The sequence below is a fragment of the Loxodonta africana genome, chromosome X (assembly GCF_030014295.1).
Source record: "Loxodonta africana isolate mLoxAfr1 chromosome X, mLoxAfr1.hap2, whole genome shotgun sequence".
Taxonomy (NCBI): Eukaryota; Metazoa; Chordata; class Mammalia; order Proboscidea; family Elephantidae; genus Loxodonta; species Loxodonta africana.
The window spans coordinates 130,880,183-130,894,587 of NC_087369.1; the positions used below are offsets into that span (position 1 = coordinate 130,880,183).

General features: G+C 43.8%; 1 protein-coding gene across 10 annotated transcripts in view; it reads left to right on the plus strand.

Moving 5' to 3' along the window:
- Nucleotides 1-14,405, plus strand: part of TMEM164 (transmembrane protein 164) — a 193,019-nt gene that overhangs the window by 156,415 nt on the left and 22,199 nt on the right. For 7 of the 10 annotated variants that reach the window (XM_064278677.1, XM_064278680.1, XM_064278676.1 and 4 more), the window contains one exon: nucleotides 833-911. The exons of the other annotated variants lie outside the window; for them this stretch is intronic. In XM_064278677.1, coding sequence (XP_064134747.1) covers nucleotides 833-911 — 79 coding nt within the window. The remainder of the gene's footprint in view (nucleotides 1-832; nucleotides 912-14,405) is intronic. 10 annotated transcript variants of the gene reach the window in all.

The window sequence follows — 14,405 nt, forward strand, 5'->3', positions numbered from 1 at the left end:
GGCTTGGTAATCCAGAGCTTCCATTTGAGAGAGATGGGAAATGGGAGTGAGTGAACAAGAGTGTGTATGCTTGTGCGTGAGAACACGAGTTGGAAATAGGGAGGGTAGGGAAGTTCTTTTTCGCATGCCATGCAAGAATTGGCCCAGCTGCTTGGTCTTCACCCAGACGTAGGACTAACCCTGGACTGACCCCAAATATTCAACGGGGAAGCTCTTCATTCTTGGATCTAGACCCTACCAGACCTAGCAATAAATTTTTTTAAATCTGGAAAATGGGGATAATAAATTCTACTCCTTACGATCTTCATGTCAAATGAGAAATAAGCTTTTAAATATTCCATCATCTACTCACCAGGAGCAGGAAGTGACATAAGGTTATATTTCTCCAAGTATATTCTGTAGAATACCTTGTGTTATTAGATAAAAGTCACTGGTTAAATAAGTTTGAGCAACATTAGGATAAACACTGTTAAGCAGGCTTCTTACTGTAGAGATTACTCAGGTTCTTAATATACCAACACACATGGTGACTCTCCAAGAGGGGTATCTATATTGTGTAACAGCTCTCAACATTTTAACCAAACTTTCCTAATGGAGTATTTTCAAGGACAATCTCTGTAAGATATACTTTCGAAAATGCTGACCTGGGTCATAAATATATTAATTTCATTTTTTTCCCTCTTAGTTGTGAAGGGAGGTGAACTGGTAAAATGCATGGGATCGCTGAAAATGTGTGCCCTAAATATCAAGGGTGTTCAACCTTTTTTTTTTTTTTTTGAACCTACTGAAAAGACTGCTTCCTGCTCTGAAACACTTCTTTCCATCCTCACAGCTCCCCTTTGAATTGGAGATTTACTACATTCAGCATGTTATGCTCTACGTGGTGCCCATCTACCTGCTGTGGAAAGGAGGTAAGGCCAGCAAACCCCACCCTTATGCCACTCCTACCCTTTTCCCTTCTGTTTCTGGAAGTCACAACCTCTTGGGTGCCTATCAGGGATCTTGAGCTGCTGTTTGACTGGGTTTCTTTGGCATGCTTCATTCCAGACACCAGGCAGTGGGAAAATGGGTATGGACTAGGCCTGCAACAAGTCTGGAGGCTTTTCATAACTGTCCTTTGTGAGTGAGCATGGTACCGCTGATTGTCTGTCATAGGGCCTTGGCTTTGGGCTCTTTGTCTGTAGTGGTGTTGGGTTTGCATGGAGCCCTCTATACTCAGTCACTCTTTTGTGCTTGTGCCGTCCCCTGCCTCAGTATGCAGTATAGAGTTGAAGGAGAGAATTAAGCTGCTTATTCCTCTCATGAGAGGGACCTTATGCTCTTGTTCATTATGATGCTCATCTCAGAACCAAAGATATTGACAGGGGAAGAGGCCTAGGGACTGGGGAGTTATGGGACTGAGGGAAAAGGCACATGAAAGAGAAGTCATCTCCATGTAAGATAAACCATTGAAAACCTTATTTGGTCATGAGGGAGATACCACCAACCTGGTAGACAGACAGCGTAGACAGGAAGCTGATCCCTTTGTGACCTCACAATGACCCTTAAGTTATCCCTTCCCTCTATTGTGTAGTAGTCCAAAGGGGATGGGAGTTCCTACCCCCTTTAGGCATGTTGAGAGCCATTGCCTCTCAATATTCTCTTTCTGAAAGACCCTCTAACTGGAAAACCGTCTCTTCTAGTCTTAGCCACTAGCTTCTCCATCTTAGATGCTGGGAATTTTCTGGTGAGACCATCTTAGGCAGGATGGGGTTCATCTCTATGGCACTAAAAATGGCATGGGGTATGTGGACCCTTGAGCCCACTGGAAGATGGTTTGGGGGTTCTGTTGGGCTTGGTTACTTATTGGCTTTGTGTGCTTCCTCTAAGTCAGAAATTCTGGTAAATCTTCAGAACTTATGCTATGAGATAGCCTCATGGAGCTGTCAACCCAGGGACATGTTGGAAATGGGCACCATTGCTCTCCAAGGAATCTACTTACCTTCAAGAGACTTGCCCCTTGTGCCCCGGTTTTTAAAGAATCTATGACTTTCCCGTAGACTCATCTAAATATTTTTTGAAGCTGTTTTTACCCTGTGTAGCCACCTGGGGTCTCACACTGTCAGAGAGCACTTCCTTTTAATTTGCTGTAACTAAACTTCCCCACTGAGTTTTAAAGTCTAAAGTCCAATATCCAGGAGACTTGTACCATTTCTCAGCTCTGTTCCCTGTGGCACAAGGAAGAAGCCTTGTTCAAATCTGGGAGACAGAGTCATTCTGAACAGAACCAGGCAGGCAGCTGTCCCGGGGCTCTAGACCCTGACCATTCATTATAGCTGAGTTCTGAGGTATGTGTTGAAAGGACTCATGAGTTCCAGCCAAATATGCATGGCTATTATTTAAACCTATTGGTGCTGTGAGATGACCATAAAAATCTGTCAGATAGCTGGGCTACACTGATCTGACATGGAAAATACCAAGCAGTCCCCTCCCCCCAACAAAAACAAACAAACAGGCTGGGAAGCCATACCCCCTAGAAATGGCTGATACCCCTGTGGTCTGTTTGGGAGAATTAACTGAGGCAGTAAAGATTAATTCCAAGCAAGTCCTAATTCTAATTTATTTCCTACTGTCAGTGATTCTATCCCCTCTCCTCAGGTCCCTGGCCCTGGGAAGAGGATATAATAATAAAAGTAACAATAATAATCACAGTAAATATCAATGACTACTTTTTATTGTTTCCTATGTGTGGGATACCATGCTTGGCCTGTTTAGTCTATTTTCTAATTACAAACAGCCTTGGTCATTTTCCTTTTACAGAGGAGAAAATAAAGGCTCAGAAACGTTACGTACCTTGCCCACAGCCATAAGTAGCAGAGCCAGAATTCAAAACTCATCTGAGATTCCTTCCAAAACTGATATTCTTTCCCAGATACCATGCTGTCCTAAAGGACAAGTACTTGTCTCCTGTCTACATCAGACTGAGAGTTCCAACCCTCCCCCTCCCCATTCCGCCACCCATTCAACACGTATTTGATGTGAACACCTCAATATATCAAGCATTTGTACTAGGGAATCAAAGATGAAGGAGACAGGCACAGTCCTTCCACAGGGAGAAGACAGACAATTGTAACACGTCATGGTAAGTACTGCAGAGGGTATTGTGGAAGCGTAATATGAGTTCTGAAGCCTAGTCCACCTTCTTCATCATCTCTGCGAAGATAATTTTATCTTCTTAGAGTAAATCCTACTGGTAGCCCCATTCCCTAACTGATGAGGTGAGAGAAATTATGCTTTGTTATTGCTAATAACTCCTAGGCACCCTAGCTCGGTGAGGATTTCACATAACAGACACGTGGAATGGTTTCTTTGAGCAGACCTTTGACTCTAGGCCCTGGGGCAAGCATCTAAGCGTCCCTTACCCCCTCAGGACTTGATAGGCTCCTTCATCTTCTACCTTGGCAGCGCTGAGCTGTTGTGCGCTGCAGCTGTTTTTCCAGCTCTTTGCTACCATCTGCTGTTCATTTGAGAATTTATTATCATATAGAGAAAAATCTGGATTTCCTAAGGCTGGATTCATCTCGTATCCTGGACCTGGGACATAGGCCTTGCAGAGGGGAAATGGATCTGGACTTGAGCAGTGGGAAGATTATGCTTTTGTAAACCAAGACAACTGAAGGTTTGGGGCTTCTATTCTCTGCAAGTCTCCTATAATTTTCTAGAAACAAATGACTCAGTAGTTTTTACCTAAGGCAAGATAGCTCTCCTATAGATACTTCCTTTGCCCAGAAATCCTGTGTTCCTGGAAGGCCAGGTCCTGCTTGAGCACATAGTGCCTCTTACTCTGTGGTTTGGCGCCGAGTGGGTGGAGCTTGATGGGAATCCCATTCCTCCCTTATTCCTGTAGGCCTTAGGCACCACCACAGTACTGAGGGCCTCTCTTGGCCGTACTGCTCTTTTCTTCCTCCAGCATAGCACTCCTTTTCTCTGCTTCCTTTCATCCCAACTCATTGCCTTTGGTCACCTGGGACTATATTTCTTGTAAATAACCCCCACCCCCCACTGCCAGCTCTTCACGGAACACAGTCCTTCTTCTCTTTGCATGAAGCTCCCTCTAATGGAAGCTGCTCTATCTACCCTGTCCCATATGCCTCCCAGCTCCCCACTGTTTCTTCCAGATCATTATTTCATCTCTACCTTATGCGAACATGCTTTCCCCTTTACCATTCTCTCTACGTTCTTTTTCATTACCACCGTCACCTAACCTGTCGGTCACTTCCCCCACATTCCTGGAAGTCTTTGACCCATGGCTCACAATATTTCTGTTACAACTCCATCCAGCATCTTGAGAGACTTCTAATGAGAACCCTCATCCCACCCCAGTTTCTTAAGGTTTGAGCTTCGTAATTGCAGTGACTTTTACACCTTATTCTCATCAACCATCCACCCCCTGGGCATTGTCTTCCCTTAAAACTCCTCTAATAGCATATGCCTCTATGTTCCTTACTTTGACCCAAATCTCTACTCCCTTCACCTTCCTTTCTTCCCAGTCAACTTACATTATGATGACCAATTACTAGAACTTTCCTCTTACCAGTTCCTGAAAGTGTTTCACCCCTTTGTCCCTTTAGCCAGGATTGGTGTCCAATCCCTTTCCACTGTGCCCTTTCTTGTCCAAATGGAGAAAATATCTTGTCATTCAGATTGAGACCACTAAAATTTTAATGGGACCACCCAATTATAACTGTGTTCTCAATACCATTGGTCAATTATTTTCTCTTTGTTCAGCCCCCACTCACATTGCCTGCAGAAGCCCTACTCACATTGCCTGCAGAAGCCCTGGTCTAAGCCTTTACTGCCCTCCTCAAACTTCCTGTTCTCTCCACCTTCAATAGATGTTTCCCCCACCCAAATGACTGAGAAAATTGAGGTTTTCAGTGGGGATTCCCTCACCAGTTTCTCTTCACTTCTACAATCTTCTTTACACATACTCTGCTAACATTCCTCCTTCCCATCCTGGAGGAAGTGGTGTCCCTCCTGTCCATAACCAATTACACCGCTATGTGGTTGCCTTCCATCCCTTCCACTTCTTCTAGAATTTTATTGCATCAATTAGCCACTTGTTCACATGGATTTTCAACCCCTTCTTCACTACTGGCTGCTGCTTTTCAGCCAATAAAGATGCCCACGTCTTTCCTGTTCAAAAAAAAAAAAAACTTTCAACCCCACACAATCGTATCTTTCATCTTCCCTTCATATCTAAGCATCTGTAAAGAATAGTCTAAACAAGTATTTCCTAAACTTTAATTCTTCAGCCATGACAATTTTTGCCATATCCATGTAACCATCTGTATTATTATCTATGCAATAACTTGTTACCCGTTGCTGTCGAGTCAATTCTGACTCATTGCAACCCTATAGGACAGAGTAGAACTGCCAATAGGGTTTCCAAGGAGAAGCTGGTGGATTCAAACTGCTGACCTTTTGGTTAGCAGCCGTAGCTCTTAATCACTGCGCCACCAGGGCTCCAATATATTTCCTTAATTCTATTGATTTTTTTAAACTAAAATATGTTTGTTTTTAAGATAAACTTTGTAATATCCATGAAATCATGGGTTCGATGTACTGGTTGTATATTTTAATACCTATTAAATACATAATTATTAAAAATGAAATGTTCATCTGTTTACCATCTGAAATCGCCTCATGAGCAGTACATAACTTTGGGAGACACTTGTGTACATTTGATGAGCCCATCTTCTCAATTGCCTTTTGTTCCTCAGAGTGTTACGATCTGATATCTACCCCCTGCCCACCTCTTCGCAGAAACAGCACTTCTAAAGATTGCCAATGAAGTCCCTATGACCAAATCTAATGACCGTCTTTCAGTCTTTATCCTACTGGAACTTTCTGCTGTGTTTGATACTGTTGATCATTCCTTTGTGGAATGCCATGCTCTGTGGGCTTCCAAAATTTCCCTCTCTCCTGCCGTGTCTACCTCTCTGACCATACCTTCCCAAGTTCCCTTTACGAATTCTTTTTCCTCTGCCCTATGAGATGTTGATTTCCTCAGAGTTCTGTTTTAGGCTAACTTCTCACTCTAATACTCCCAGTGTGGTCTCATGTACTTTCATGGTTTCAACTACCAGTCTGTATAGTGATGGCTATCAAATCCCCATCTGCAGCCTGGACTTTTTAAAAATGATATCCAGTTTCATGTAGTTTTGTCACCATCTCCACCTGAATGTCCCAAACACACCATAAACTCAACCTCTCTGTGCTGAAGCCATTTTCTTCCCTATGAGCCCTGCTACTCCTCCTTTGATTCCTGACATATGGCACCACCCAGTTACCCCAGCTAGACTCTGGGAATCATCCCTACCCCCACATCCAATTCATCCATTCATCTAACACATATTAGCAAGTGCCTTCTTCTGCCAGGCTCTATGCTAGCCACTGGGGATGCTTGGATGGGCAAAAAAATCAGACACTGTCCCTTTTCTCATAGAATTTATAGTCTATTAATCAAATAATAACACAGCTGAATCTGTTGTTACAACTCAGATGAGTACTGTGAAGGAAAGGAACATGGTTTTATGAGAGGTTATAATATAACAAGATGACTAGTCTGGGAGTATTGGGGAGAGTCCTCTAAGGAAGTGATGTTTAAGCTGAGATCTGAAGGATGAGTAGGAGTTTACTAGGCAAGCTTAAGATTAGGGGAGGTGAAGACTTGCAGGCAGACAAAGCAACAGTCCTGGGGAAAACAAGGGGTGAGTGGGATAAAATCAGGCCCATAATTTATTTACATAGTCCAAAATTTAAAGCACCAAAAGATATCCTAAGAAAAATTTCCTTCCTACCCTTTTCCCCCATCATCACAGTCCCCTCTACGATTCTACAGAAACCACCATTTTTGTTTTTTGAATATCAGTCCAGAGTTTCTTTTTGTATATACTATCTACGGTGAAACCTGTGAGAGCTGGAACTCCATAGGACTGCCTTGTTTTTCCGGGTCTCGCAAGTTTTCCACCTTTCACAAGCTGCAGTCTTACCACTTTTCTGTCGCTCGTTTTAGTGGAAAATATTTGAGTTTCTCTTCTCTGACAGGTTCCCGCCTTACACAGGTTCCAGCTTTCGCAGATTTAATTGTATAAGTACATAAAATTATTTTCTTATATTCCCCTTTCTTAAAACAAACATCCAAAAATAAGCATGTTATAAAACTATTCTGTTGTTGTTATTGTTTTATCAGTATTTCTTAAAAAGCTTTACATGAAGCCCATAGAAAGCTTCCTCACTGTTTTCTGTAGCACCATAGTATTCCATTATATGGATGATAAAGTACAGTAATAAAAATGGCAAGGTTTTATATGATGTTACTATGTGCCAGACACTGTTTTAAGTTTTTTACAAGTATGAGCTAATTTAATCTTAGAGCAACGCTGTTAGGTGCTACTATTATATCTGTTTTACCGAGGAGAAAACTGATGGCAGACCCAGGATTTGAACCTAAGTAGTATGGCTCCAGGTTCTTGCTTTTAGTCATAACACAATGCCACAACTCTATACCATAATTTATTTAGTCCCCTATTGATGGACATTTACTTCGTTTCAAATCTTTCAAGAATATAAATAACACTGCGCTGAATAACCTTGTACATATGCGATTTTGCATGTGTGCAAGTATATCTATAGGATAAATTCCTCTAAGTGTAATTGTTGAATCAAAGACTATATGCATCCTCTCCCTACCATCTCTTTAGCCACTACTCATCTCTTTAGCCTTACTCATCTCTTACCTCAACCATGACAGTTGGCTTTGTGTGACTTCTCTGCCCCAAGCCTTCCTACCCCCTACTAACAGCCCATCCCTTTAGCTTTCAAAGCTATTTCTAAAGTCTAAATAGGATCATTTGTTGTTGTTATTGTTAGGTACCGTTGAGGAGATTTTTGACTTAGCGCCACACGTGACAGAGTAGAACTGCCCCACAGGGTTTCCTAGGCTATAATCTTTACTGAATCAGATCTCTAGGTCTTTCTCCCACAGAGCCACTGGGCAGGTTCGAACTGCCAACCTTTTGGTTAGCAGCCAAACACTTAACTGTTGCGCCACCAGGGCACCTTAAATAGGATCATAAACCCGTTGCTGTCTAGTCAAGTCCGACTCATAGGGACTCTATAGGACAGAGTAGAACTGCTCTGTAGGGTTTCCTAGGCTGTAATCTTTACAGAAGCAGACTGGCACATCTTTCTCCTGAGGAGTGACTGGTGGGTTCGAACCACCAACCTTTCAGTTAGCAGCTGAGTGCTTAACCACTGCACCACCAGGACTCCTTAAGCAGGATCATAAAAAAAAAAGAAACCAAACCCAATAGCACTTCCTTAATTGGAAACTTTCAGTGGCTCCCCATTGTTCTCAGTGCTCTCTGCACCAAAAACTCTGCACAACCTGGCCCCTGCCCCATCTCTGGAAACCCTGATGGCATAGTGGTTAAGAGCTACGGCTTGCTAACCAAAAGGCTGGCAGTTTGAATCCACCAGGCGCTCCTTGGAAACCCTATGGGGCAGTTCTACTCTGTCCTGTATGCTCGCTGTGAGTTGAAATAGACTCGGGACCCCCTTCTCTAGCCTCATCTCTTACCACTCCCTTCCTTGTACTCTCCAATCTGATGATGCTAAAATCCTTAGGGTTCACTGAATGTACCATGCAATTTCCATGCCCCTGTGCCTTTAAAAGTGCTGTGACTTTTTTTTTCTGTAATAGTAGCCTGTCATCTGAATTTATTTCTATCTGTTCTATGACATTCTTTTTTGTGTGTGTGCTTTAGATGAAGGTTTAGAGAGCAAATTAGTTTCTTATTAAACAATTAATACACATACTGTATTGTGACTTTGATTACCAACCCCATGACATGTCAGCACTCTCCCTTCTTGACCTTAGGTTCCCTATTACCAGCTTTCCTGTCCCCTCCTGCCTTCTAGTCCTTGACCCAGGGCTGGTGTGCCCCTTTACTCTCATTTTGTTTTATGGGCCTGTCTAATCTTTGGCTGAACCTTGGGAGTGACTTCATTACTCAGTTGAAAGCATGTCCAGGGGCCATACTCTTGGGGTTTCTCCAGTCTCTGTCAGGCCAGTAAGTCTGGTCTTTTTTTGTGAGTTAGAATTTTGATCTGCATTTTTCTCCAGCTCTGTCCTAGACTTCCTATTGTGATCCCTGTCATAACAGTCAGTACTAGTAGCCGGGCACCATCTAGTTGTGCTGGACTCAGTCTGGTGGAAGTTGTGGAAAAATGCTATGACTTCTGCTGAGAATGCCCTTCTCCAGTTTGGGGACTTGGAAAACATTCATTTTTTAAAACTCACCTCAGTAGTCACCTTCTCCAGGAAGCCCTCTGTAACTGTTCCACAGCCACTCTCTCCAGGTCAATGTAGTGCAGGTATCTGTTTGTCTGTCTCCCTGAAGACAGGAAAATTTCTTTTATCCCTGGTACTTAGGGGCTGAATGAATGAGTGAATGACCCTTTCCTTCAGGGGCGTATTCATGCATTGTACATTCACATATCCTATTATACGTGTTGGAGCCTCTGGGTGTTGCAAATGGCTAAGTGCTAGACTACTAACTGAAAGTTTGGCAGTTCAGATCTGTCAAGAGGTGCCTTGGAAGAAAGGCCTGTTGATCGACTTCCGAAAGGTCACAGCCATTGAAAACCGTATGGAGCACAGTTCTACTCTGAAACACGTGGGGTGGCCGTGAGTTGGCATTGACTCAGTGGCAACTTTTTTTTTGTTTTGTTTATTATACATATCGGGGAGGCCAGTGGTGGTTCAATGGTAGGATTCTTGCTTCTGTGCAGGAGACCCAGATTTGATCCCGCCAGCACACCTCATGTGCAGCCATCACCCATCTGTCACTGGAGGCTTGCAGGTTGCTATGATGGTGAGCAGGTTTCAGCAGATCTCCAGATTAAGATGGGCTAGGAAGAAAGGCCTGACAACCTACGTCTGAAAATCAATCAGTAAAAACTCTTTGGATCACAGTGGTTCAATCTGCAACCCATCATGGGGATGGTGCAGGACCAGATAGCCTTTCGTTTCATTGGGCATGGGGTTGCCAGGAGTTGGGACCCAACTTGAGAGCAGCTAACAACAACAACAACAACATTATACGTCTTGCTAATAATATAAGCTAACTTTTATTGTGGACTTTCTGGGAACTAGACACTGGGTGAGTGTTTTATATGTATCATCTTGATCTCATTTAATCCTCACAATGTCCACTAGCCTCATGAGAGTGCGTAACCCAGGGCTCATGAGCTTGGAAGGGGAAAAAGATTATGTCTTCATTTGTGTTTGTTCTAACTGAAATTTAATAATTCCTTTGGCTGTGAATGTAGACAACAAACCGCTGTTAGATCATCAGTACTTGGAATGTAGTCATTAATGTAAATCACAGATATTTTCCTTTCATAAAACAGCTGTTGTAGATATCTGAAAATATCATTCACATTCACTAACTGAGAATTGAAAAACAGATTTGTTTTTTGAAGTATTTTGATAACTATGTCAAGATAACTTTGTAATCCCGTGTATTTTACATACTTCAAAACTTTCTTCTGAGAAGGGGCCTGTACACTTCCCCAAATTCCCCAAGGAGCCCATGGCGCTGCTGCAAAGGTTCAAAGCCCCTGATATTGCATCTAGGTTGGCATTTAAAACCAGGCAGGCAGGCAGGCAGGCAGGCAGGCAGGCAGGCGTCACCACCACAGTGTGTTGCTTTTCCATGCAGTCTCTGGAGCCAGACAGACTGTGGGTTCAAGTCCTGGTTCTGCCACTTGCTAGCTTAGTTCTGCCACTTGAGCTAGTGCTATAACTTCTCTGAGTCTCAGTTTTCTCACTTGTGAAATGGGGATAATAACAGTACCTACCTCACAGGGCGCGTGAGGATTCAATGACTTAATATAATGTCAAGTGTCTAGAACAGTGCCTGGCATAGAGTAAGTACTGTATATTGCTTGGGTTTTTTTTTCTCTTTTCATTATTGTTGTTGTTATTAGGTGCGGTTGAATCCATTCCAACTCACAGTGACCCCATATGACAGAGTAGAACTGCCACATAAGATTTTCTTGGCTGTAATCTTTATGGAAGCAGACCTCCAGATCCTTCTTCCACAGAGCCACTGAGTGCGTTTGAACCACCAACCTTTCAGTTAGCAGCCAAGCACTTAACCATTTGTGCCACCAGGGCCACTGTTATACTGGCCTGTCTTTTAACTCTATTGTGAGCTCTCTGAGGTCAGGGACTGTACCTTGTTCAATTCTAAGGCTGCAGAACCTGGCATGTAGTGAGCGCTCTATACATGTTTCTGAGTGGATCTAACATGGCTGACATTCCTTCCTTTCACACATCCATTTCTCCTTTGGGCTCCATGACACTCCTCCCTCCTGGCTCTCATGGCTGTTTCTCCTTGGAGTCCTTTGCTCTGCCTTCCCCATAGACCCTGGTGTTCCCCCTTGATAGATCTAACAGTAGGTTCAGGAAGCACCACTTGGTGCTTCTACAAAGGAACATGTCTACAATCAAACTGCTCATTGTTATACCTCTTCTCTCAGTCTGATCTTTCTCCTCTTCCTCTCTTTCTTGTCTTGCTTATTGACTTCATCATCCAAACCAAAGATCTGGACAACATTTTGGACCCCTTCTTCTGCTTCATCACTTATACCTAATCAGTTTGGAAGTTCTGACAATCCACGTTTTCAAATAGTTTGTAAATTTGGCTCTTTCGCTCTATTTTCACCACCCCTGTCCTAGCCCATGGAACTCTGGTGGTATAGTGGTTAAGAGCTTGGCTACTAACCAAAAGGTTGGCAGTTTGAATCCACCAACCACTCCTTGGAAACCCTATGGGGCAGTTCTACTCTGTCCTATAGAGTCGGTATGAGTCAGAATCAACTCAATGGCAATGGGCTCGGTTTTAGTTTTTGGTCCTCGCCCAGCCTCTCAGCCTCTATTACTGGAACTATTTTCTCTTTCATCTCTCTGCCCCCTCCCACCCAGTCTGTTCTCTGTACAGTCTCCAGAATGATCCTTCTTAAAAGAAAGAACAAATCCGATCGGGCTTTGCTCCACTGCTTAAAAATCCTGTGTGGGATAGGATGAAGACCAAATTCCCTTACATGGTATTCTAAACCATTTACAATCTGACCCTTTCTTATCTCTTTGGCCTCATATCCTATCACTTACACTCCAGGCTCCATTACTTTACATTGTAAACTAACAAATCTGCTGACAGATTTGTCCAGCATGCCCCCTTCTGTGCCCATCCACACACTAGCCTATACCTGGAACCTGATGGACTCCGTATCCTCTTTTATGAGCTAGCTCAAGGGTGTTACCTCCTCTCTGGAGCCCTCTCTGACTTCACTAGGCAATCTAAGGTGCATTTTCCTTAGTGTTCTCCTTGCACTTTTTACATGCCTCGAGTATCGCCACTGCCTGATCTGTTTATCTGTTTCACCACTAGATGGCAGTAGTCATGTCTTTTCATCTTTTCAGGAGATAAAGAGATGCAATTGCTAAGATGGAAAGTTCTGTTGGCTCTGGGAGTGATGAAGCGGGAAAAGTCTATGAAGCTCCCAGGTTCTGGCCTGGATGACTGGGTGGAATAGGATGCCACTAACAGAGAGAGTGCAGAGAAGGGAGGAGCATGTTTTAAGGAGGAAGATGATTTTACTGAATTTGTGGGGCTTTCTGGCATATCGGAAACCCTGGTGGCTCACTGGTTAAGGGCTCGGCTGCTCACCAGAAGGTCAGCAGTTTGAATCCACCAGGTGCTCCTTGGAAACCCTGGGAGTCAGTTCTGCTCTGTCCTATAGGGTTGCTGTGAGTCGGAATTGACTCGACGGCAACGGGTTTGGTTTGGTTTGGTCTGGCATATCAGTGCCCTGATGGTGCAGTGGTAGAGAGCTATGGCTGCTAACTAAAAGGCCAGCAGTTCAAGTCCACCAGCAGCTCCTTGGCAACCCTATGGAGCAGTTCTATCCTGTCCTAAAGGGTCGCTATGAGTCAGAATCAGCTCCAAGGCAACAGGTTTAGTTTTGTTTGTCTGGCATATCCGGGTTGAGATTCCAGTAGTCACTTAGATGGAATATCGTGGAGGTTGGAACTTTGTAAAGGGTCAGTGATACAGAAGATATAGAAAGTGAGAGATGTTTCAGGTTCAGGACACAATTTTGGTAATTTGGCCACACACTTTCTTCCCCTTAGGTTTCTGACCAAGGGCAGGTAACACAAGGAGCAGTAGCAGAATGGGAAACAGGGTGCCACTTTATTATTAGCTGAGCAGGCACCCAGCACCTGCAAGACAGGGCTTCTCTGCCAAGTTGGGCTAGAGCTTGCAGCCTTGTTCTCAACACGTAAGTGAGCGTCCTACTGTGTAACCTGAGAATCTTAGTTGGCCGGATCTGCAGAGCAGGCCTAATCTTGTCTCCCACTGAGTCAGAGGCACTGAGAAGCTAGAGTAGAGAGAAAGGTAAGTAGGCCTGGCTTCCCAGAGAGAGAGGTTCTGCTCAGATGTATATGATGAAGAGTTCATGCTGCCCAGTATGAAGCTAGACTGCCTGGTTTCAAGTCCTGATTTCGTCACTTTCTAGCTATGTGATCTTGGCCAAGCTCCTTAACTTCTCTGTGCTTCCGTGTCCTCATCTGTAAAATAAGAAGAGAGGTGAAAATGTTTAGCTCACTTGGCTGCTAACTAGAAGGCTGGAGGTTGGAGTCGACCCAGAGGTACCTTGGAAGAAAGACCTGGCAATCTGTTTCTGAAAAAATCAGCCATTGAAAACCCTGTGGAGTACAGTTCTATTCTGACACACAGGGGGTTGCCATGAGTTGGAATTAGTATAGGATTATAATGAGCATTAAATGAGTAAGTATATGTAAAGCTCTTATAATAGTGCCTGACACATAGTTTAGTTAGTTTGGGCAGACAACTTTTCTGAGAGCATTAGTATGGTGTTTTCTTGCTAATACATGACCCTGGCCACTACTAAAATGTGGTCTGAGTAGTTTCTCCAGCTCTGAGCAGCCCCTTCAGCACGTCTTCATCCTTTGGAGAGGAGCTAGTGAGGGGGAAGGTATAAGTGTGGGGAGAGAGGGGTGAAGAGTCCCTGCTCTCCACAAGGGAGTTGAGGGTGCTAGTGTGAGAGTTTAAGTGATTGTTCATGAGGTTCAAGCTGATAAGGAAGGAAGTGAGGCTAGGAGAGAGCTGAGGAACAAGGAAGAAATCCATGGGGGAAGTAAGAGGGATCAAGGGATCAGAGGTCATGAGGAGGACTGTGGGCACATGCACAGTTGGAATAAGGATGTGAAAGCTTAAACTTAGGGAGGTGGTGGTCACATGATCCCGAGGTGGAGCAGTTTAGGGTGA